Source organism: Camelus ferus, chromosome 5 (genome assembly GCF_009834535.1).
Source record: "Camelus ferus isolate YT-003-E chromosome 5, BCGSAC_Cfer_1.0, whole genome shotgun sequence".
NCBI lineage: Eukaryota > Metazoa > Chordata > Mammalia > Artiodactyla > Camelidae > Camelus > Camelus ferus.
In genome coordinates, this window is record NC_045700.1 from 69,105,711 (window position 1) to 69,132,083 (window position 26,373).

The 26,373-nt window shown below is 32.8% G+C and overlaps 1 protein-coding gene and 1 long non-coding RNA gene across 21 annotated transcripts in view; one reads left to right on the plus strand and one right to left on the minus strand.

The window, feature by feature from the left end:
- The window catches only part of ABI2 (abl interactor 2), a 110,236-nt gene that overhangs the window by 37,089 nt on the left and 46,774 nt on the right, over positions 1–26,373 (minus strand). For 9 of the 20 annotated variants that reach the window (XM_032480029.1, XM_032480040.1, XM_032480024.1 and 6 more), the window contains exons 2-3: positions 11,984–12,151; positions 3,089–3,265 (exon numbers count right to left, since the gene is read on the minus strand). In XM_032480029.1, coding sequence (XP_032335920.1) covers positions 3,089–3,265; positions 11,984–12,151 — 345 coding nt within the window. Of the gene's footprint in view, positions 1–1,499; positions 1,518–3,088; positions 3,266–11,983; positions 12,152–24,502; positions 24,606–26,373 lie in introns of those variants that run through there. The other 11 variants (XM_032480023.1, XM_032480021.1, XM_032480033.1 and 8 more) reach the window with 3 other exon arrangements.
- On the plus strand, positions 15,845–24,615 carry LOC116663742. Its single transcript, XR_004320040.1, has 3 exons — positions 15,845–16,103; positions 19,758–19,760; positions 24,603–24,615. It is a non-coding gene; the product is annotated as an uncharacterized LOC116663742 (long non-coding RNA).

The following is a 26,373-nucleotide window of genomic DNA, read 5'->3' on the forward strand; positions in this document are numbered from 1 at the left end:
ACTCTGGCCTATCCCTCGCCTGGAACAGATCCTGAACCCAGGAAGGTAAAGAAAGAATCACAGTATGGTTTGGAGAAATGAGCAGGGGATAGTAGCTTAGGCAAGCTGGTCTAAACTTTAAGGGAAAATAATTAATCCAAATTTCTGTGTTTTTCCTTCAGTTAATGTTTCCATGTACGTCTATCACTTTGGAGGCTGACACATCAGTAGCCAAAATTTGAATACAGACTTTACAGGAAAAGAGCCAAGGGAGCCGCAAAGACTGCTTTTGGTCTAAATCTACTGACTTTACACAGAAGGGGCCTCCTCCCAACTCCACACGCTGCACTCACCCAGACTGGCCTGGAGCCAACACCCCTGTAACACATCAAGCACATTTGCCTGGGCTCTTCTGCTCACATCTCTCTACCATGACCTGTTGGCCGGGGTTAGCAGCTAGTTAATGATTCGGATCCGAGCCATGTCTTCTTGCTATCACTTTCTACACTGAAGACATGGCAAACAACAGAGTGCACAGTAAGAATATATATTAGAAAAGGAATTAGAGTTCAGCTAGGAAAAAATGAACAAAAAGGAAATGCAGGCTCAGTTTGCTGACAGTTTTAGTACCATTCTACCTGACAGTGAGGCGAGAATTCTACCACTGAACCACCAATGCATCCTCCTTTCTATCTGACAGACTTCTTGAAAATACTTGAATGTCTTTTCCCATTCATCCTTCAAAATATTAAAATGTTACTCAAATAACAAAAGGAGATATTATCTCTAATTCTTAACTTGTATTTTGTTAAACACTATCATGAGCTTTTGATGTTTTACATATAATTAATACTCAAATTGAAAACTCTTAAACTGAGTTTATAATGAAATATATCATTTAGATAGCAATTTGAATAAAAAGACTAATTTTATTTTTTTACAATAGACATGATACTGCAACTTAAAAAAAAACCGTAACACTGAATATTTTCCAATTTTCAATCTCTCTACACTTATCAAGAGTCAAGAGATAATGACATAGTGGCCACAAGGTGTATAATAAAGCACACCATTTATAGAATAAAAAGGCTATTACACAGGGGGAGGGTTAAATGAAGCACATTAGCAGCCCTCCAATCCGTAATAAAATTTCTACACTTAACAAAAATCCAGTTAATTTTATTTCATGACATTTTATGATAGGGTAATTCACATTTCAGTTTCACAAAATGTATTAACATTACAAAATGACCCATTCATTCAACCAATATTTACTCAGTGCCTAATGTGTGTCAGGCACTGTCATGACACACAGGATAGGGCAGTAAACAAAACTGACAAAAATATCTGCCCTCATGGAACATGATGACATACAAAGTTGCATGATAAAAATAAAATAAAATATAATAAAGGGGAATTTGTTGGTTTTAAAAGGCCAAGTGCCAAATATCTCTTCACTCCCCATATGTAATATTCTACATAAGAACAAAGAATGGAAATCCAGCCCTGGAATCTCTTACCTTAAATCTAAGCAACCACTTAATGCATAAATGGAGCAAATAAAAGAGGTAAGGGAGAAAAGCATTGAAAGGTTAGTTGGAACTTCAGGATGTGAAGAGAAAGGAAAAAAAACAAAAAACAAGTTAAGCATCCAGCATTAAAAAATAATGTTTCAGTAGATCATAGAAAGAGTGGTTAAAGCAGAATGTATCATGAATAGGAGTTTTTTTGATGAAATTATATAAGATACTTCTATTCAAAAACTTAACTTTATTAAAGAGTTCTTCAAATTAGTGACCCCTAAAAACTAAAAGTCCAAACAACGAAAGGGACTACAGAGTCCCTAAAGAACATTTACTTGAGGATTAAATAAGAATGGGGGATCACCGTTTTATTATATAAATGGGCAAGTACAAATATGATGTTTTATATTCTAAGTGCCTTTTTGTCATTAGATTCTGGCAGAATCCCAAAATCTTCTATTAACAGTTATTAGCCTTGAATAAATCTAAAAAGATTTTCCCAAGTTAGAATAAATTTGTTATTAATTATCCATCCAATTACACATCCTATTTTAACATGCTCTAATTAGTACAGTAGTCTAAATGCATTAGGTGTCCAGTATAAAATTAAATATCAAATTTCAAATAGTGCTTGGATCAAAATTGAGAAAAAAAATTTTAAATATTTACACCATACATTTTCTTTTACCTAGATCTACATTAAATTTAGATTTAACTGATTTCTAGACATACTTCTGTGGGGTATATTTTTAAAATTAAATTTGCTTCTATTAGACATAAAGCTACAGCATGAACCGCAGAGTTTCACTTACAGGCATATATATACTTATTCAGCATCACATTTGAAAAGTCATTGTCTTTCAAATCACTGATGAGATGCAAACTTTAAATAACTTAATACTTAGCTGAAGCTCTGAATAATTTCTTAAGTATAAATACCAATTTAAATGAAATTTATATACTCCTTGGTTGTAATTATGGTACTTTATATATATATATATATATAAATGTACTTTATATATATATATATAACAGGCATTCAAATACATTTTAAAAAACAGCCAAAGTATATAATGGCTATATACTCAAAAGCTAATTACTACTAATTCACTACTAGTTTTATCTATACTATTCTCACCCAAAATACTGAGATAAAATTGTTTTAGAAAAATTCCAAGTACATGTTTGTTTACACATGTTCTTTTTGAAAACTAATGCCAAGTTTGCTGACAAATTTTTGAGATAAAGTAAGTCCTTTAATAACATACTTAAAATTTTTATTAGTCATATTAAATCATCAAAAGATTAGAAAGATTATGCCACATTTATTTACCAGCTCTATATGAGGTATTTTCATAACTGATTAAGCAAATGCAGTTCATTCAAAGATGACTGTTTAAAACTTGAGAACACAACACTAAGAAGAAGCAAGAAGGATAACTTATTTAGTGGTTAAGAAATCTTCATAACTACCGCTGGGCCAAGACTTGGTCCTCTAGGAAAGAAAAGATAAATGCTTAATTTTCTCAAGAGTTAATTCCATTATGGGCTATTATTTTTAAAAGCTTAACAACAATTATACTTACCTTTACTCCATGGCCAATATCATCTAGAATTGTATAGTCAATAGGTTTTCTAATATAACGAACTGGTCGTTCAAGGTTGGCTGGAGCAATAATCTTATGTGTCCTTGAAGTGTTTTTATTGGTAGTCAAAATACCAATTTCTCTTCTTGCAACTTTCTCTTTATGAATATCAACAGTCTACAAAATATAATACAAACACAACACAAAAATGTATAGCTCTAACATCCAGAAAAGTATAAATTTAAATACTCAGGTTTAACATCATTACTCATATTCTTAACCACAGTTGCTAATTTTTCCTTTTGGGACCAATACTGACTTTCTCCATTTTTAGGCTAAAGCAAGGGCTAGCTCACCAAATCTGGCCCACTACCTGTTTTTTACAGCCCCAAAGCTTAAAGTGGTGTTTACATTTTTTAATGGCTGAAAAAGTCAAAAGGAACATAAGATATGGACATGAGAAAATTATATGGAATATGAATTTCAGTTTCCATAAGAGTTATTGGAATACAGTCATTCTAATCATTCACATATTTTCGCAACACAATGGCAGAGATGACCCACTGTAACAGACTCCATGGCCTGCAAAGCATAAAATATTTATTAGCTGGCTCTTTACAAAAAAGTTTGCCAACCTCTGGGTTAAAGCATGCTAATTTTTCCCCCTCCATTAAGATTTAGCCTGATTAAGAAGGCCCCAGTGATTAATCTGGTTACATCTAAAAATAACCTATTAGTATAATTTCTATTAATATTTAAACATCTTTTTATTAAAAAAGGGAAGAGGCCTAAAATATAAATACAATGTTAAAAATAAAAGTCTTTTTTTTTTTAACAGGGAAACTTAAGTTTACTTAGGCAAAGCTGCTTATATTTTATCATGACACAATGCCTGTAAAATATTCATTATTTATTAAATGCTTAAAATAGGATATAATTTAGTACATAATAACAACGTGTTTTTATTCAGTCTTCTATTTGCTAATAGGGGGTGATTTCTCCACAAACACAGGTAATTAATATACTGAAAAAGCATTTTTCCAACTAGAGGTTGCAACTTAGTGAGATGTGAGCAGCAATTATTTTAAATGAAATAGAACAGAAGTATCAGATAACACACACATAGCAAGGCATTTTTCTTGAGTATTTGTTATGTATACAAATACCTGCATTAAATTTTAACTGGATGCAATATAAAATGTTATAGAAAATGTTATTTTAATTTAAAGTGTAGTTTTAAAAGTCTAAAAAATACTTCACTAAAATTGTTCACATCTCCCAACCACCATTCCTGGCTCAAGCAGCAATTAATAAAACACTTTTGCTAATTCCTCCCCAAACCAACTTCAGTCTCTCCTTTCCAAAAGAATAACCAGTAGTAACACAGAAATGGAAATAAAAGGTAAGTATCATGATATTATTAAATGCCACTTTAAGAAATCTGAAGGCTAAAAGTTTATCCTTCTAAAGTATGAAGGAAACTTGAAACAAAATTTGTAGCCTCCTGTTTCGAGATTTTAAATGCAACAGAATCTATAAGTTCCTAAGTAATAAATATCTAAATGAAGAATCAAATTGAATACTGGCCAAGTTAGTGACCTTAGCATTTTAAGTACTTCTTTTTAAGACAAAAATAGGCTTTGAACTTTTCTATGCATATTAGGGAAATTACAAAGTTACTTTCCTTTTTGACTGCTTGCAGGAGCTATAACAGAAAAAAGAAGTCTGCATATTAAGTGATAATGTTGGAAATCAGTTATTTTTACCTTTAGAGAAATGGAAAGTAATCACATTTTATTTTTGAACAATTTTTAATGAGTCATTCTGAATTGTTAAATACAAGAGCTATGAAGATTTCATACTTAATCCAGTATGCTTCAAAATAACAAGAAACCCCAAAATATGACATTTTTTAATAATAGATCTTTGTCATATCAATAAAAAAGAAAATTTATTAGAGACTGTAATCCTCTTTCAAGGATCCTCTAAACTGTTTTCATTCTACTTAGTTTTTAGAAATATAATCATTTTATTCAGAAATGAAAACATAAAAATGTAAACCTTCACATGGACCGTATTTCAATAAAAAATAAAAACAAAAAAATTTTTTAGTTTTTTTAAAATGTAAATCTAATCAACCATAATAGAATTCTAAGTTTAAGACAAACTAGGAAACTTTGATTTCAAATTTTCCTGCTAGAAATATTAATAAATCTCTGGAGAATGAAAAAGGGAGGTGGGCAAATTTCCACTTATTATTTGCATCAAAATAGTTATATTTTATAAAAAGCACATTTTTAATTGTTTGAAAAAAACTGAGACTTTTTAAAAAAAGCATTAAAACAATTTGATGGTACCATGGGACAGGAGGCACTTACAAATTACTTACATACACTCTTTATGTACACATAAACACAGCCCAAACCCAGTATAAGCTATTACAGTACGATAAAAGGAAGACCAATATAGCAAAAGAAACAATCACAGAACTTTCATAAATAAGCCTAAATAAGGGACAGTTGCTATACACATGAAATTGAGCTCTTAGCTTCCCAGAGAAGGCAAAGTAGAAATAACGAGTTAGAAGGAAATATATACTCCTCCATTAGGAAAGTGACAATTTTCCCAGCACTAAACTCTTAAAGGAAATGGCTGAAGGAATTATGAGAAAAATGTTCTTTGTTGCTTCTCATATTAATTCTCATTTAAACTGAAGGCATATTTAACAACATACGCCTACAGAAAGACAAAGTAGTTTGGCGATACGCTTCTAGTCATCTACTCTAAAACAATGCCTACATCTTAGAAAAACTAGAGCAAGTTTCTCAACAGCAACACTACTAACATTTTGGGCCAATAATTCTTTGTTGAGGGGGGCTGTCCTGAGCACTGCAGGGTGTAGAGAAGCATCCAAGTGGACACCTGTAGTACTTCCTACCTCAAGGTTGCAACAACCAAAAATGTCTGACATTGCCAACTGTCCCCTTGGGGGTAAAACTCCCAATTGAGTACCAATACTACAGAAGAAGGACTTATCAATTTGTCCGTTACATTATTCACTCTTAAATATCAATTGTTTTCAAACTTTTAGAAGAGTTGACTCAAGATTAATGCCTCTAGTGACTGCCTAAGTATAGATATTTGGAGTCATTAATTTCTTTAAAATTATCTATAATAAAAGTAATATATGGCTAAGAAAATCAAAGGGTATAATTTGTATTCTTGTCATCCTAATTCCACAGTGGGTTGAACTGTAGGAGTTCCTATGGACAGAATCAAATATACCTTCAGAAAATAGCTATGATTTTACTGGAAGTCTGAGTAACAATGGAGAACAATAAATCTATTCCATAAATAAGGAGGAGAAAGTCTAGTCCAGAAGATTCTGAAGTTTTCAGAAATCACCTACTTCAAATTTTTCAAAGATTTCTCTTGTGGAAAGTACAATAATATTCAATTTTGACGAGAGCAATACAATGAATGCCCTCCATATACCTAACATCTGGCTTCGACGCTCATCAACTCAGAGCCAATGGTCAGTTTTAAAAGAACTTTTATAAAGCTCCTATAACATTTTAAAATATGACTTCAATGTTTTTCCTAAATCAAACACATAGTTTTCAGTAATCACCATTGCCTTTGCCTTCACAACATTCTTCACCATTACAATGCTAAGATCTATTAAGTTAAATTTTGGAAGTACAAGTTCAACACTGATTTTTAGTTTGAATTTTAACAGTAAAAGTATTTCAAATTTATCCTGGATTTCTAAAGTTACTAGTTACATGACAATAAACTTACTCTTATTTAGAAGATGCCTCAGTAACAGCACTCACCTGTGGCAAGTGAAAAATGCTTTTAGCTGGCAAAGACCAAAACTAATGCAAGTACACTGCTATTAATACTATTATTGTCTGCTACCTGTTAACCAAAAAACATACCAAGTAATATTGCTGCAACTGTGCAGGACTTCAACATCTCTTCTCCCACAGTTCCTAATTAATTTGTTTCTCCATCCTTCTCACAGCTATTGCCAAGCTGCTCTCACATGCTGCAGGCTCCCCCCATGACACTTCAGCCACATAGCGCCAAACCCAGGCTCCTCTAGGACACCTCATCACCTTGACTTCTAGCTCCTTTGCAAGCCTGAGCCCCACTCCCACACCTCCATCATGGACCCAAGCACATGCTCAGGCCACAGCAGATGACAGGAAGGTTCTGTACAGAGTATTTTGTTTTAGGATTATCCATGCACTGTTGTTTCCCATTACCACAGATAAATGAGAGTACACTGTGCAGGATATCACTACCTCAGTTAGCTGCCCATCAACGTGGGAAAACATCTGCAATCAAACAGTTACAATGGATTAACTCAACTAAGTTGGGTGTTTTTAACTTACTAATAAAAAATGGAGACATGTTTAAGGTTTCAAATAAGCATTTAATTATTTAAATTACAAATATGCTTTAAACTATCCACTTTTCATAAAACAAATTAGTTATTAACAAACTGAATGGGTAATTTTCAGTTATCATTTTTTGTAAAATGATATTAACCATGTATGTGTAATTAATTAGGAACTGCATAAATCCTACTTTCTATGCATATTTACATACTGATAACCATTAGTGGGATTTCCTTAATTTAAAGTTGAGAATTTTTAAACAAGTCTTTGAATATAAAGTTTTTAAACAAAAAATTACCCTGTATGGTGAGCTTCTCAGGGTTTAGACCTTCCACTGCCTTTCTGCAGATAACCCTTAAGAAGAATTACTTCCATTCCTATATTACTTTACAAGTATGCCTTTCTATCTCCTTTACTTGCTACCTGCTGACTACAACACCCAGCCCAGTAAGTTCTAGTCAGCTCTTGGGAGAGTGGGAGAAACACTAATTTTTAAGTTCTTTATGTTGCTTTTTGACCTCTCTTGATCTTCTTCTAAGCCATGATGAACTGAACACAGACAGTATTGATTGTTTTTAGTAGTTCAGAGAAGAATTTTAGTCTACAAATTCCTAAGGATTTTAATTTGAAAAATGTTCTACAAACCTTTTTTTTTTTTTAACTTAACAGAAATGAGCACAAAGCCATGGACATAGTAAACAGCATTCAGCCTTACACATAATGCCATGGTGACTTAAAAGTAGCTGTGTGCTGCTTATACAAGTATCCAATAAAATTAAATGTTTGCTCTGACAACTACCTACTCTTGAAAAATATTTAACGTTAATTTAACTCCATTCTCAGCTTCAAAATTAAAATTTTCACTTAGGTTCTTAAAATATGCTTTCAAAGAATTGATAGGATAACAGCAATAAAGCTAGAAGTAGAATTTCTTTAAAATTTAACATCCTTAATGTAGTTAAGCTTATCCACATCAAGAACCTATCCTAATACTGCTTTATGGATATGGTGAGTGTGATGTAAATCAGTACACCACTTAACACTATACTGTCTCTTTAGCACACACAAAAAAGTGTCTAATACTAAATATTAATAATCAACTCTATCTTGTTTTTCCAAAGCATCTGACATTGAAAGAATGGGTTATTACTTTGTTTTATTGAACTATTTCTTCCTGATACATAGTTGGTAGAGTCAATGGAATTCCCATCCTCAGATTCAAAATGAAAGTAATTTGGAAGTAGTTCAGTTATATCAGAATGATAGAGGGCTGAGATCAGTGGGGTGCAGACTGAAGTAAATAGCAAAGCCGGCAGAATAGAAAGAAGAAAAAAAGCAAAAACAAATCAAGTTCATTTGTGAGAATCTTACAATTGAGAGAATTAAGAATTCAAAATGGAAGACAGCTCATAAATCACCTCACCAGTCTTATTTTACAGGTGAGAAAACTGAAGTTCAAATAAGTCAAACATCACACATGTCAGCAGAAGAGCCAGAGTAAAATCTAGATCCGGTCTCCTCCCCCTCCCAATCCTCTCCACTAAAATGGAGATAAGAGCTAGAGCACTAGGAGGCTGAAAAGTGATAAGGTTCTTACCTTAGGAGACAGGAAACAGATACTGATGAGGAAAGAAAACGAATACCTCAGGTATCTAGTATCGACTGGTCCTGAATCACTCTACCAGACAATCCTTGACAAATCTTGACACCTACCATTCCAATATATATGTGATCTCATCTTTGACCTGACTGAACCTCCCCTTCATTTCTCTGCTTCTTCAATCCCATCTCTTCCCCAAATTCTGCCAACCTAGTGTTTTTTGCCCAAATTGAAAAAAACAAAACCAAAAACTGGTCTTAAGATATCTTAAGAACCTTCTGACACCCTCTAAAAAATAATGTTTTTAACAAAGCATAATAATAACAAAATTTTTACCAAACGTTTGAAAACCAGTATTTTAGAGCAAGAGCTTAAAAACTACAGCCTACATGCCAAAACTGGCCCACAGCCTGCTTTTTATGTGGCACACAAGTTAAGACTGCTTTTCACAATTTTAAACTGCTGTTTAAAAACATCCAGCACAAAGAACAATATGAGACTGAAACCACATGTGGCCCATAAAGCCTAAAGTACTGACTAGCCCTTTACAAAAAAGTTTGCCGATACTTGTTTTAGAATATTTAGTATTTGCTTTATAAATAGAAAACATTTTCTCTTATTCCATAGAATATTTCATTAGAGAATCAGATTGACTTTTAAAGCAAAGGACTCTACCTCTACATTAAACATAACTGAAAAAAAATTCAATCCTTAAGGCAAATGCTAAAAAATATGTAAACTGTTTAAAAATTTACTCTTATTTCTTAGAAATAGCCTCCATCAGCCCATTTCTTCTACTCAGCTCCTCATGCAACATACTAGAATATATTTTTGTACAAACTTAACAGCTGTTGTAGAGGTACAGATCACTTGCCTTTCCAAGTACTGCCCTCTAGACACTCAGCTTCAAATGAAGAAGGTTCAACATATTCCTGACAGCTCTGACTCAGTCCCCTATTATTTCTGACCTACCAATCTTTATCCACTCATCTCTCCCATTTTTTATTTATTCCATTAGAATAGTGTTAAAAGTTAGTATTAATTAGGCCATATTAATTAAACATAAATTTATGTAATACTCAAAAAGAAAATGGTCTCATTAACTGAACACATATACTTACAACTTTGAGTAAACTTAATTACATTCCTCCTTAAGGTTGCTACCCTTTTCTACCAAAGAACTCCAGAATTCTAATCAGAATACAGATGATTATTTTTCACTGGCATTTGCTTATCATCATCATCCACCCACACAATCTCTCCTACTTTCTCTTACTAACTAATAAAAAGTTGTCCGTCCTTTTTAGGAACTCTAATAAATTAATTTCTCTTCTGCATTTGTACTTTTCTTCTTAATTTATTTTTTGGGTTCTTTGCCAAGACTTCAAATATGCAGTAATTTTAAGACTCTCAAGTATAAACCTCAAAATCCTGTATCACAGTAGCAATTTGTCAACATCCCTTCTTCTAAAGAAAACCAAGTTCATCTATTTCATCATTTAAAATGCCACCGATTACTTCCTCTAGGAAGTCCTTTCAGAATAAAAATTTACATCTCACTCATTTAAACTCACCAATACTCTTTGTTTTTATTTTGTTTTTTTTTTTTTTTTTAGTTTAAGACACAGCACTCCAACAAGCAATAAATTGTATGATGTCTACAGAATTTTATATGGGGTGTGAAGAAACCCTTATAGTGTGAAATTCAGATTTAAGATTTCAAGAAGTCCCTCTGAATGGTCTGATGAATTTTCAAATAACAAATAAAAAGGGGTAGACCTTGTATATCTGATCCAATTATGTGAACTATATTTTATTTAATTATATAGGTTAAACTTCAGACTTTGAAAATTAATGGGTTAGTCAATTTCAGAAGAGTCCCAAATTTTCATAGATACGTGAAAAAATATAACATGCACATTTTAAAACTCTTTTTATTCCAGAACGGTTCTAATCACTTAGTTCTAAAAAGAGTTTTGAATACCACCAAGTTACTCAAATGACAAGAGAGCTAAAATAGAAAAGCTCCAAAGTTCTCATCAAAGAGAAGCAGGTAGATCAAAACCTTTTAATGTTTTAAAAGATGTATTTTGCAATTATAAATTGTTTTTTCACTGCTGTAACATTTTAAATGGCCCCCAAATATAGGAATGGTTATGAAAACTATGACATATACATGCAACATTATTCAGCCACTGAAAATATTTATGAAGGGCTTATAACATCATGGGAAGATGTCTGTTTTAATAGTAAGTTAAAAGAACAGAACTCAACATTCTATATATAATATAATCCCAGCTAAATTTTTTTAATTATTTACAAGAAAGAAGTATTAGAAGGAAATACACCAAAACTAACAGGAAAAATCTGAGTAGTGGGGAAAGGGTTTGTTTTTCTCTTTTTTCCTCTTTTTGTATATATTTATGACCATGATGTTTATAATGGAAAAAGTATAACATTAATTTTTTTAAGTTGTATACAAAGACAACCTTATAAGGTCACTTAGGTTAATCTTTCACATTACTGAGGTAACAGAAAATAACATTTAAATAAGTCATCAAGCTGTCACATTTATACTTTTTAAAAGATACAGAACTGTTAACATTTGGTAAAAGTTGAAAGAAATCAGACGAATTTTCTCCTTAGAGCTGACTATCTTAACTTGACAATTGAGTTTTAATGAAACCATTAAAGTTTACTTCTCTATCAAAATCAGAGAGAAGATAATCACTTAGAAGAAAAAAATCAAAACACAACCTAATAACGAGTTTCTATTTTCCAAATCCTACATTTGAGTTAACTCACATAATAGAGGCAGCCAGCATTACAGACTGTCTGCGTTTATTATGTGTTTCTCACAGGCAAAATAGGGAAATAGTGTAATCTCACTTGTGAAATATGATTGATTGAAGACTCCATCCTTCGCAGTTGGGATGCCTGGATATCCAGCATCTGCAGGACATTGTTGGCCAAGGTATTTATCAGATAGGCAACACTTGCTAAGGACTGGGTAGTATAGGCTTTGGTTTCTTCCAGGGCTCGCTGTTTATCTGCTGACTAGGAAAGAAAACAAAGAATCATTACTTCAAAGATAATCCATTCTATCCATCTAATCTTCAAAAATACTCATCAAAACCACTATGTTGCTGAACCTACACACACTAGTTTAAAATGTTCTGAAAACTAATTATCAGTATTCTTATCAACCCAACAACTAAATTACTGACTTTGTGTTCACTAATATTTTCACATTGAACAGATACTTCTTTGTATATAGGCAAATAAAATCCTGAAGCCATTGCTTAAAAAATGAGATCCAATAGCTATTTTGAGCAATGGCAGCAAGTATATAGCTTCTCAAGGTCATTTACTGATTGGAAAGGTAGCATTGAATTTGAATCTATTTCTCGAGTACTTTTTTCCACTTTCTTGAGTCCTCCTTTCCTTCCACTCAAACATGTGAAATGTAGCTATAAAATAATGTCTGATTAAAGCAGTAATATCAAGATGATAATAATGATAAATATAAATGATAAATTAAATAAAATGGTAATAATCATGACAAATAATGATAAATTAAGATTAAAAATAACAAAAGGACTCTTTCCTCCCAAGCACCTTAATTGTTATAACCCTATGGGACATACATTGCCACATATCATAAACCCCACATAAAAAAACAGTGACTACACAGTAAAAAGTGGTTAACTGATTATTTCCAAGGTCACAAAACAAAGCAAAGTACATATTCTATGCTGCTAACTGCTGAACACCATTTTCCTGCCCTAGTTCTACAGAAAGACTCTGGTTCAGTAGAAAGTACACAGAACCTTTTACCTTAACAGTCAGCTCTACTACTACAACGTGTCAACTTAAACAAGAGTCACAGTTCCTCATTCCATATCTACAAAGCAGAGGAGATAAACCTCTGTATCAACCATTCTAAGTAACTGTGAACATCAAATAAGATAATGAATGTAAAATCACTTTCTAAAACTATAAATCATTATATCTAACAACTGTCATTATCTCTTTGAGTAGTCATTATCGTTCAAAGTCCACTATGTCCCACTCTCCCCTCTCCCACACAGTACAGGACTCAGAATCAAAAATCCTAGATGTAAGTTTTTCCAGGTTGAGCAAAATTCTTTTCCAGAAGCAGTTAAAATAATCAATACTGCTTTAACTTGAAAAGAGTTAAGAATCACTGTATTAGCTTTTCATTCCTTTTCCATTCTAATCTTTAGTAATCTCAGTCTTATCAACACTTAAATTAGCAAGAGTTGAAACCAAATTTGGTTGAAGATAAATACTCTTAAAAATCACCATCTAGACGTCCAGATCATGGTTGTGCACATGAGGACCTTGGAAGTCACCACTCCATTTAAACAAGTAAAAAACTGAACAGACTTTAAAAAAAATCAACTCCTCTCAAATTTACAGTAGAAAACAGTAAGTCAATAACACTTGTCACATATTACTCTAAATCAGAGTATTTATTATAGAGACTAACCCAAAACTTAAAAACTTATTTGTCAGTATGCTTCAAAGGATCAAGGAGAGGGATGGATATCTGAATAGACAGAATTATTTTCAATGCATCCTTTTTATATAAACAGTATTTGAGATATTTCAAAAAAATTATTATTAATATAATTCAACTCTCAAATCACTTCATGCCTATGCCTTTAGTCCTAGTGTATATGTAAAATCATGTGGCTGATTGTTGTTGCATCAAAGATACGAGAGGCCTATCTACTTTTGTATCTACTTTTCCATGGAAAATTAAGGACACTGTAATGTAAAAGTCATGAAGAAAATCTAAATGGAGGTGCTGTTTGTGGTTGACTGATAACATTTATGTAAGTTACCATGAAGTAGGTGTTCAGGGCATTATTCTTTTGCATTAAAATAAGAAAGAGGAACATTATGAATTTTATTTAAAAAATATTATACCGATTGCTCTTTAAGGGAAAAAAACCTGGCAGTCCATTAAAATCCTGATGTATTTTCATAACAGCAATAGTTAGAAGTCATGAATATTAGTTGATGTGGTTGAAATAAAGAATTCACGTGTATCAGAGAAATGTATAGCTAACTCTTCTCTGAACAGGCATAAATTTATAATATATCCACATTTACTAAATAACAAGCCTCAGCCTTGAAAATCATAAAAAGCACAACTCTCAGACCATTATATTGGAAGAACAATAATGCTTCTTGATTGTCTATACTCTGTAGTTTGACAAGGGAACAAATGGAGGATTTTGAAGTGTATAATAGTATATGAACTTGATATATTTTACTTAATAAAATGGAATGGTTTTTAATGTGTTTAAAAAAAAAAGAAAAAGAAAAAAGCTCTTCTTTGATCCCTAAAAGAGGAGAGGACAAGGGAAGGTTCACAGATGTTAAGATCACAGAATATCCAAAAGAACTGACCGAAAAACTCCTGGAGCTAACACAAGATTATAGCAACAGTGTAGGACACAAGATTAATACAGAAAAGTCAGTTGTTTTCCTACACACCAGCAATGAGCAAGTGAAATTGGACATAACCAGTTTCAGATTTATAAATGTTAGTCACTATAATAAAATAGATTTTAAAAAATGTTTCTGCTGTATAGCAAAAGGAACTATGTTCAATATTTTGTGATAACCTTTAATGAAAAAAATATGAAAACAAATATATGTATGTATATGCATGACTGGGACCCTGTGCTGTACACCAGAAATTGACACACTGTAACTGATGGTACTTCAAAAAAAAAAAAGTCACAGTATCATTTACATTAGAACCCCCCAAAATGAAACACTTAGGTATAAATCTAACAGAATGTGTATAAGATCTATATGAGGAAAACCACAAAACTCTGATGAATGAAATCAAAGTAATAAATAAATGAAGAGACAGTCCATGTCCGTGGATAGGAAGCTGCAATACTGTCAAGATGTCAGTTATTCTTAACTTAAAATATAGATTCAATGATTCCCAAACAAATTCCAGGAAATTATTTTGTGGATACCAAGAAGCTGATTCTAAAATTTACAAGGAGAGGCAAAAGACCCAAAATAGCCAACACAATGTTGAAGGACAACAACAAAGTTGGGAGATTAACACTACTTGACTTCAAGATTCACTATAAAACCACAGCATTCAAGACAATGTGGTACTGGTGAAAGAATAAACAAAAAGATCAATGGAACAGAACAGAAAGCCCAGAAGCAGACCCATACAAATACAGTCAACTGACCTTTGACAAAGAAACAAAGGTTATATAATGGAGCAAAGACAGTCTTTCTAATAAATAGTGCTGAACAACTGGACATCCATACACAAAAAGTGGATCTAGAAACAGACTTTATGCTCTTCACAAAAATTAATTCAAAATGGATCACAGTCCTCACAATCCAGAGCACTGACACCACCAAATGCTGGAGAGGATGTGGAACAACAGGAATTCTCATTCATTGCTAGTGGGAATGCAAAATGGTACAGCCACTTTAGAAGACAGTTTAGCTGCTTCCTACCAAACTAAGCATACTCTTTTAACATTTATTTGATCCAGCACTTACACTCCTTGGTATTTATCCAAAGGAGCTGGAAACCTTTGTCCACACAAAAACCTATACACAAATGTTTATAATAGCTTTATTCATAATAGCCAAAAACTTAAAAGCAACCATGATATCCCTTCAGTAGGTGAATGGATAAATAAACTGTGGTTGTATCAAACAATGGAATACTATTTAGCACTAAATAGAAATGAGTTATCAAGCCATGAAAAGACACAGAGGAAGCTTAAATGCAAATTACTAAGTGACCAATCTAAAAAGGCTACATAGTGTATGGTTTCAATTACGTGACATCCTTGAAAAGGCAAGACTATGAAGACAGTTAAAAGATCAGCGGTTCCAGAATTGGCAGAGGGGAAAATGAAATGGTAGTGCACAGCTGACTTTAGGGCAGTGAAATCCTCTGTATGATGATACCACAATGTTGGATTATGTCATTATATACAGAATATACAACACCAAGAGTGAACCTAAACTATGGACTTTGGGTGATAACGATGTGTCAATGTAGGTTCATGAATTATAACAAATGTATCACTTTAGTGGGAGGATGTTGTAATCTCTGTACCTTCCTTTCTTGTGAACCTAAAATTTACAACTGTTGATACAAACAAAAGAGGTTAAAAGTTATACTGCCATTAATTTATTAGCTCACCCAAGATAACCCCTGCCTCCCTCTCTCCTCTATGTCTATTGGTATTTGCTAGTTATATTTTCATATGTTTGGAGATCTTTTTATCTTTAAGTAATATACTGAAACCCACTTAACTTCTTCAAGAAATGTTAGATAAAAGATTAGAAGATGAAGTTTCCTATACTTCTCTCTTTGTCCCACCTCTGCTACCTCCGAATTTCTGTCAGCTGCACCAATACTCTAAAAACATCAAACTTGGCAAAATACATATTTCTCTCAGTCTCCATAACTAAATGTTCTGTACTATATCAATGAAATTATTTTAAAGGCTGAAAACCCCAAAACAACTGATAACAGGATCATGCAAATCTGAATGACTACGGAAATACACAGTATGACTGAAACCTGGAGAAGAAAATGTAATCCTATGACACAAAATCTAGGCTTTTAGGTGAATCTATCTTGAACATTAAATTCAAACAAATTATCTTTTATTGCATTCCATTATTTGCTCAAAATTGTCTGTCTGTCTTTCTTTCTTTCTTTCTTTCTTTCTTTCTTTCTTTCTTTCTCTCTCTCTCTCTCTCTCTCTCTCTCTCTCTCTCTTTCTTTCTTTCTTTCTTTCTTTCTTTTTCTTTTTCTTTCTCTTTTTCTTTTCTTTTCTTTCTTTTCTTTCTTTCTACTGTTCTCAGGATAGTAATGTGTTTCCAATGACCACCAAGCATACCCAGCTTCTTGAAGCTGCTATTACAGTAAACTTGCTTTCTTCTTGAAGACATCCTGTCTAAAACTCTGGCTTCCTGTTCTAATTTTGAGTGACTGCTTCCCAGGCCTGCTGCACAGTAATCATTCTAAGAATTATTTTCATAATTATTTCTCTGTTAAAGTAGTGCAGCCTTGACTCTCATATCTTCCTCTTTGATGGGTCACTTTTTGGTTTTGCACATTCTCAAGGAATCTTTTATAGAGAGGAGAGAGGAGCATTTCCTCAGGCTTTATGTGTCTACATGTCATTATTTTGTCTTTAAATGTGATCGATAATTTAACTGCATAGAATTCTACGTTCAACATTTTTCTCTCAGAACTTCAAAGGCATTGAAAATTGCATCACTAGTTTTAGCACCCATTACTTCTGAAAAAAATTTTGATGCATATCAGATTCTTATTCCTTTCCATATTGCCTCCTTCATTTTTTCCCTAGTCTGTAGATTCTTTCTGTAACCTCTTTTTATTACCAGTATTTAAAGACTTCAATAGTCTATGTACAATATGGGTATTTTTCTTGCATTTCAGTTTGATATTCTATGTTATCTTTCAATTAAAAAAACTAATGTCTTTCTCCAGCTCAGGAAAATTTCCTTCAGAAAATTACAAAACTTATTTCCTTTCCTCTGTTCTCTGACTCTGGGATTTCTCTTAGAAATTTAATTTCCTGAATCAATCTTTTATGTCTCTGAATGTTTATATTACATTTTCTTCTCTTGCCTTTGCTCTGAATTCTGGATGATTTCTTCCATGAGTTTCTTTCCAGATAGATGTCTATTTAAAAATTTGGTCTATAGCTTTAAATTCAAATAAATCTTTCTTGTCCTTAGATTTAATAAATTTCTTAATTTATTAAAAACTTTAAAATTATACTACCATTAAAATTATATATTTATATAAAATTAGAATTATGTTTATAAATTATACCATAAATGGAAAGTTAAAAGAATTTAACATAGATACTCTAAAGTAACAAAATCTCAATTCTATTCTAGCTTACGTTTGTCAAAATTTTTCACACTAGAATAGCCTAAACAGATTATTCAAGTAAGAGTCATGGATTTTAGGATTTTTAATATATCAGATGGCATCTATTTAAGAATAACTATGAGTAATGCTAGATCACTGGTTCCCAAACAGAAGTTCATGTTATTCTCCAGGAACCAGAACTTCTCTTTCATAATTTATTTTTGTATGTTTTTAATTTCTACAGTAATCTACTTACAAAATTGTGTCAACTGACCAAAAAAAAAAGCACAACAAAAAGCTGAGAGTTTATGTTTAATTCAGGGACCCTACTGAAGACAGCCTCTCAGCTCTGAGAATTATTCAAAGAGGTAAGAGAGGAAGCAGGATATATAGGAGTTTTTGATAAAAATTAAGATACACACACACACACACATGCAGTTGAACATCGAAAGATTACTGCTAATCACAAAAAACCGACATCTCAAGTTACTGATTTTAGTACTTTTCTATGTATAGGAAGATAGAAAAGTCTGGGATCACTGAAATTATTCCTTTGATATGCATCTTAAATATCTAGGGCCAGTATCCTGTTTTTCTCCATCCTGAATTCCCCTCAGGGTTCACTGGTCATGGAGTGGCTGCAGTAGCCGATGGCTTGGCAGTGGCAACATTTGTTGTTTACTAGAATGGCAGGCAATATTCTTTATCCACGGTTTAAAAATTAACAATAGTAACATTATATAATATGGATCCTCTGAAATTACCAAATAACTAACAAAGTGAATTCAGCTATGCTCTGGGGATCAACCATGTTAGGCCCAAGTTATGCTACTTTAATTGTAGGACAAGTTAATGCGATAAAAGAGACAAACTTAATATATACATAATGTATTTACACCAAATGATGACCAAATATACATTACATTGTACTGTATAAACAAACTAAAGTTTTGGGGTTTTTTTTCTTTTAACAGCTTTATTATGGTATGATTCCTGTACAGTAAACTACACGTATTTCAGATGTACAGTTTGATGAATTTTGATAGAGGTATACACCAATGAAACCACCACCACAATCAAGACAGCTAACATTTCCATTACGCTCCAAGAGGTGGAAATTTTGAATTCCCAATTCATCCCTTCCCACTCCCTTTATCCCCTGGTAACCATAAGTTTGTTCTCTACGTCTGTGAGTTATGTCTTGTAGATAAGCTCGTTTGTGTCTTTTTTTTTTTTTTAGATTCCATGTATAAGCGATATCATATGGTATTTTTCTTTCTCTTTCTGACTTACTTCACTTAGCATGACAATCTCCAGGTCCATCCATATTGCTGCAAATGGCATTATTTTATTCTTTTTTATGGCCGAGTAGTATTCCAAGTTTTTAAAAAGGGTTTGCAATTGCTTAAATAGCTTAAAAGAGGGAGACCTGAGTCATCCCAAGGAACCCTCACAGTACAGGTCCACAAGTATACTCCTCAAAAGAATCCAGAAATTGAACACCCATATTCAAATTTCAAAGGCAACTGAGTTTTGACAAGTATTATTGATGACATTACTGTTTCTCACTTAAATTTTTGTTAATTTAGTAATTTTGTTGTATTTATAAATTTATTTCAAATTTATAGATATTATATGAGCTTTTATCAAATGTGATTTATATCTAATTTTATGTTTGAACATTAAATAACATTAAAAAAATAAATTAAGTCAACACAGGTAGTAAGATTTTTTCTTTCTATTTAAAAGAGTTCTGTCCACTACTCAAGTCTAAGAGTTACTATGACAGTTTATACCTAAATGTGACAGTTTTTATCCAAATACAGTCCTGCAAACATTAAGACAACAGCCCCAGAAAACAGGTAGAACGAGAGACAAATATATTTTTGATCTTGGTCCCACAGCATTAAGACTTCATTCAATAAATCAGAAATAATTCACAGATTTATGATACTCATTCTTGAACAAAATTCATAAGATAGGTTGCCAATTATTTTCATTAACAGAAGAAACAAAAATCTGGTCACCATATACTCTATAAAATGAAAATGACAGAAGGAAATTCTGAAGATGAATGTTACAATGAAAGAACTGTGTGGCCATGTTTACAAAAAAAAAAATATGTTGAGTTGTTATTCACTGTAACATATGAGAAGTTACATATGCACAAGACACTGCTCAGAGCTGAAGAACTTAAAACGTTGTACCTACTCCCAGGGATCTATTATAAGATTCAGATAAATTACTAAAGTAAATTTTAAAAGGTGACCAAAAATAAACTATAGTGAAAGAAGGATAACGAGATGGGCAGTATGAAGAAAATGGCAGGTTGAAAACAGAGTTAATGATGTCAAATGCCTTGACAGATTTTTAACCAAGAAGAAAAAAAGTTGAATTAACAACTATATATAGCTGATTCAGAAAAATAAAAGTAATTCCCATAGATTATATTTGTATACATCTTTTTAATCAGCTAAAGCATTTCATGACAAGCATTAAGTAAATGTGTAAAAATCTTCAAGTAAAAATGTCAGGAACTTTCTACATCATTACTACTTAAAACTAATAACCAAAACAGGTCTACAAGGAGGATATGAGTAATTTTTATCATATGATAAATACCCTATATATAAACAACCTCTCTGTATAAATAACCACACATGTAATTTTTTTTAATTTGTGAAAAGCATATTCTCTGTTGGCTTCCAAGTTCTAAGTTATGAGATTGTAATACTGAAATCAGAACTTACACATAAATCTAAGTAATATTTTCTTAGTCATTAATTTTATCCCCAGCCTATTATGAAAGGGCATCTTTGGGAGAGAAGCTATCTTTATCATCTTCTCTGTCAGATCCTCTGCCACTTGGAGTGTTGAAAAACACATTTTCAAATGTATGGCAGCTATCCCTAAAATCCTTCAATACAGCAATTTTAGAACTACTTCAGCATTTGATCAACAATATTCTGATACACCTGAGTCTGACACTTTACAATATTCTCTGGCTTTATCAGGCCATAGTTCATCCTAAAGAAAAAAATCCCATTCAAAAGACTTCAATATTTTGTTTTAATGTAAGTTCCACTACATTTACAACTCTAAATTTAACTTAGAAAAATAATCAAATAAGAAAAAAATAAAAACAAGGATGTTCACTGACACAGTTAACAGTAAAAAAGAAAAAAAAACCATGAGGCATTAAATACATTTGTACATTAATTTATGCAATAACAAAAATAGTGTTGCTATGTATTACTGATATGGAAAAATATCTACAAAATAACTAATTGAAAAAGAGCTAGTTACACAAAATTGTAAAATGATTATAAATGAATAAAAAATGTTAAAAAAAAAAAAAAAAGAAAAAGAGCTGTTACAAAGCATCTTAACACAATCACCCCAATTCTGTAGGTGCCTGAGTATAAATGTAAGTACAAGAAAAAAGTCAGAAAAAATAAACCACAAAATGTTAACATTCCACTTTACTTGAAATTTATAGTTTAATCAGACTCAGGCTCTCAAAACAGACCTTGGTTTTTTACCTTTGTGCCACTGCCTATTTTCTTCACCTGTAACCCATTAACTTCACCAATAACCCATCCGTTTGTCAAAGAAATCATCTCTGATAGTGATAATCATTTCTTACTGAAAATTTCCACAGCATTTTGCTATCAGATTTACAGCACATACTATATAGTATGTATGTTTCATGGACCCAAACTCACACGCCCCCTAGTGGTGAGACACTGAGGTTGAGTATTATGCCTTACATATCTTCACATCACATTACACACAGGAGATACATGTTATCTGTTGCGTGTATCCACAAAAAGTTTCCAGAGAATCAAAGTTACTTCTATCACCCAGTAGGCGGAGGAATGGGGAGGAAGAAGTGATATAAGGAATAGTTCTCTGATCTCCAGAAGCTATAGTACACAGTCATACCTTACTGTGTACCCCTAATAAGAAAATTTAAATTTGTTTTTCAATTTGATGTTCTAGGATTCACACTGAGAAATACAAAGAATAAGAACCTTTCACCCTCTGGAGCAGCTCAAGACTGTAGTACTACTACCACTAAGTTACTACCATTACTTATTTTCCTTTTCACTTCTACTAAATAAGACCATACATTTGGTAGAGATATAACTGTATATATAATAGGGAAAAGGCAGGAAGAGTATAATAGTATTTAGGGAGGATGAATGTGGATATGCAGGAGAGAATTCTCTACAGATCACACCCTTGTGATCTACTGTCTCTTTCTCTTCTCCAGCAGTAAATTCCTCACTCAGTCTAGTCCAGGTACTACACTACCTGGAAAATGTGTAATTATTTTTGCTCTGGGTATAAACTATTACATTAGGAAAGCACAGGTACTTAGTTCTCATTCAATCAGTTATCTCAAGTATTAAACAATCTCTTTTAGACCTGCCATGATTAATTTAATCATTTCATTTCAATAAACCTTTACTAACTGAATGTATATTACATGACAGTCATTGTGCTATGTACTAGAATATGAAAATGAAACGTTCTCTGCACTCAAGAAGAAGCTTTCAGTCCAACAGAGAGAAAGGCATATAAACAGAAAATGTCAATGCAGAATGGTCAGGGATATGAATGGCATCCAAGAAGGAACACTATCTTAGTTGTCCATCCAAATGAAGTCTCACTGAATGGAGTCAGTCCTGCCAAACAAGAGTGAGAGCAAACAGCCTGAAAAAAGGGCACAGAGGCATGAAAAAGATTCTAAAAATCTTTTTTAAAACATGGAAGTTTGACCATTTGTTGGAAGCAACAAAATGTCCTTCAACGGGTGAATGGATAAACAAATCGTGGTATATTATACAAAGGAATATTATTCAGCAATAAAAGGAAATGAGCTATTAAGCCATTAAAAAGATATAGAGGAACCATAAATGCATATTGCTAAGTGAAAGAAGCCAATCAGAAAAGGCTACAAACTATATGATTCCAACTACATGACTTTCTGGAAAAGGCAAAATTATGGAGACAGGAAAAAGATCAGTGGCTGTTAGGAGTTTGAGGGAAGGGAAAGAGGGATAAATAGGTGGAGCCCAGGAGATTTTCAGGGCAGTGAAACTATTCCGAGTAATACCGTTAACGGTACATATATGTCACTATGCACTTGCTGAAACCCACGAATGTGCAACATCCAGAGTAAACCCTAATGTAAACTGCAGACTTTAGTTAATAATTACCAACATTGGTTCATAAGTTGTAATAAGGTACCACACTCGTGCAAGATGTTAATAAAAGCGGCAACTTGGGAGGACGGGTTTAGGGGTATATGTGAAGTCTGTACTTTCATTTTTCTGTAAAACTAAAACTGGTCTAAAATAAAAAACCAACAATCAATAGAGTTAAAGACATATAAATCTGTGTGTGTTTTAAAGAATACGTTTTAAATAAAAACATGAAGGTGGAACAAAGAAATTCATGGAAGAAAATTAAAGTAAGTAATAAGTAAGAAAAAATCATTTAGCCAAACTAGCAAAACATAGTTTCATTCCTAAAGCCTGGAATCAGTCATATATGGGCTTTGCCACTTACTAGCTGTGTCACCATGAGCAAGGAAGGTTTTAAACCTTTCTAATCATTTGTCTCTCAAAGTATAGTCTATTGACTAACATCAGTACTATCTGGAACCTCCTTTCATGAAATGCAGAACCCTTGGCCCAATCCTGGAATTACTAATTTAAAATCTGCATTTTAACAAGATTCCTAGGTGATTCATACGTATGTTAACGTTTGAGAAGTCTGTTTTCTTATCTCTAAGATGGAGATGAGATTTGTATTTAACTCAAAAGACTGTTAAAATTAAGTAAGGTAAAACACATAAACACTTAACCACCACCAAAAACTTGATACATGCTCACTGTTATTAGTATAGCAATTACTGAAGCAAAGTAAATTTTAAAATATAAATTTTTGCAGGTTAAATTAGCCAAGATTTTTTAACATATTGATCAAGATTGGTGACGGTAAAGACAGACAGATAACCACCCACAACTGGTTACCATGTATCTGAGGTACAGTCTTTCTGGAAAGCAACCCAGCAACATGTACCCAAATGTCTTTAAAATGTTCATAGTCTCTGACCCACTTCTGGGAAACTATGATAAAGAATTAAAGAGAAATGCAGACAAAAACTTTTGTTCACAGATGTTCTCTGCCCACTTACTTCTGTAACAGCAGGCTATGAACTTCACAGGTGTGACTGTAAATTAACTGAATCTTTCCTCCAACCCATGCTATGTTGGGTCGGTCTCCTTTCCCTCTTCTGGACTGTATCACCAGCAGACTTTGTAGCTTTCCTAATAACCCAAGTATTAAAATAGTTTCATTTTCAAATACTAGAAAGTTCAATTCAGCCTGTATCAGAATTTCAATTTTCCTCAAATTCCCCAGCTCTAGCCTAAACTGAAAATTCCACACACCAGAAATGGAGAGCAAGGTGTGTTCTTTCATTACTCTTCTTCCTTGCTTTTCCACTCTTCCTCTCCACTTCACTATGTTGCTTCTAGTTCATTCGTCCAGGATCTGAAGAGCATGGCAGAGGAAAACAAGAGCGATGAGAGGGAAAGTGCAAGGTCTTGCATGATTACTGCATACCAATCTGGCGTCAGTGTTCTTTGCTAACAGCCAGTTTTGACCCTCTTTCTTGTGAAGCACTTTATGGGTTCCACAGAGACCTCCTTAACGTGGGTGATGCATTCTCCCATGAACACTCCAGACTATCATCTTACCTGAGAAGGCACAAACCACGCAGCCTCTTTATGATAGGAACGCCTCTCCAAAGCAGGCAGTTTTCTTGGGCAAGATTCTTGTAAGACCAGCTACCTTCTGCTCTACTTATCTAGACCACGGAGGGGGCAGGTATTTTTGCCCCTCCAAACTCTAGAAATACTAGGTCCCCCACTACAGCCTCCTCTCTTTGCTCCACTTGAGTGGAATTCAACCTTCAGACTTTTAGTCAGGCAACAAACTTCACACCCACATCATACTGGAGCCAGGACCCACCCAGATCTCTCTTCCTGTGCACAGCTCTAGCATTTCTACAGATCAGCAAAACAAAGGATGAACTCTCAGTCCTTCTTTTTAGCAGACAATCCCATTTCTATGACTGATTATCATAAGCCTCTCCTGATTTACGTGGAGATAAAGGAGAAGCACAGTACTTCTATGATGCTTTTGTAAGAAATCTTCATTCATTTACATACATATGTAAATGATAGATATATATCCATATAAGTGTATATTCATGGATATACACGAAATAAGAAGATAAACAGCAGTCTCCTCTTCTGGCAGGTCCTATATGAGAAACCTAACACCCTTTATTAAAATATGGAGGTAATTGTTAAATACTGTCCTCATGTTTGGAGCCTCAACTATAACTCCAAGACAACAGAACAAGTCTCATTTAATATCCTGTTACACAAATAATTAGAAATCATATAAATGTCCAACAATAAAGTAAGAGTTAAATAAATCTGGCATAGCTATATCCTAAAATATTTAGCATTAAAAACTGCTTACGAACAATCTTTATAATGTAAAGAATGGAAAACTATTTAAAATAAAGTAAAACCCAAAATAACACACCCATCACAACATGACTTTGATTATAAAGCAACTATCTCCAGGTAGTTGCAACATGGCCTTGAATTGTATGAAATATTTTTAAACTTCATGTAATTTTAAACTTTTTAAACTTTTAATGTTTAAACTTTATGTCACTATTAGTGAGGTTTCACTGTATCTGAACTGTGTAAAATGTATGTATGTAATGTTACAGTACACGTATGTATATAAAATTATGTGTTACTTATTAATAAATATTAGAAGAAAATATATAATTATGTATTATATATTAGTCATTATTAGAAGGAAATAAATATTCCTAGTTTTATAAGTAATGAGACTACAGATAAATTTTAATTTTATTCTTTATACTTTTCCATTTTCTGTTATATGTTCCTCTTTTAATTAAGAATACTTTTCAATAATCATCTTTCATGCTTACATGAAAACAAGAACAACAGTATCACATTCTGGATGCCACATTATCTGTATCTTCACATATATCTTTTAGTACAAAAGTTAGTCTTTGCCACAATTATGGAACTGGAATAGCTGGGATACTGTCACCACAATCAAGACCACAGGAATTGTGTCATTCAGTGTCCAGCATACAAATAAACTAGAAACATATTATCATGATGATGAACTGCAGAGCTCTTTTCTTTCCAAATTGATCTGACAAAAGCAGAACCCATTAGAAACATTTCCTCTGACCAACATTATT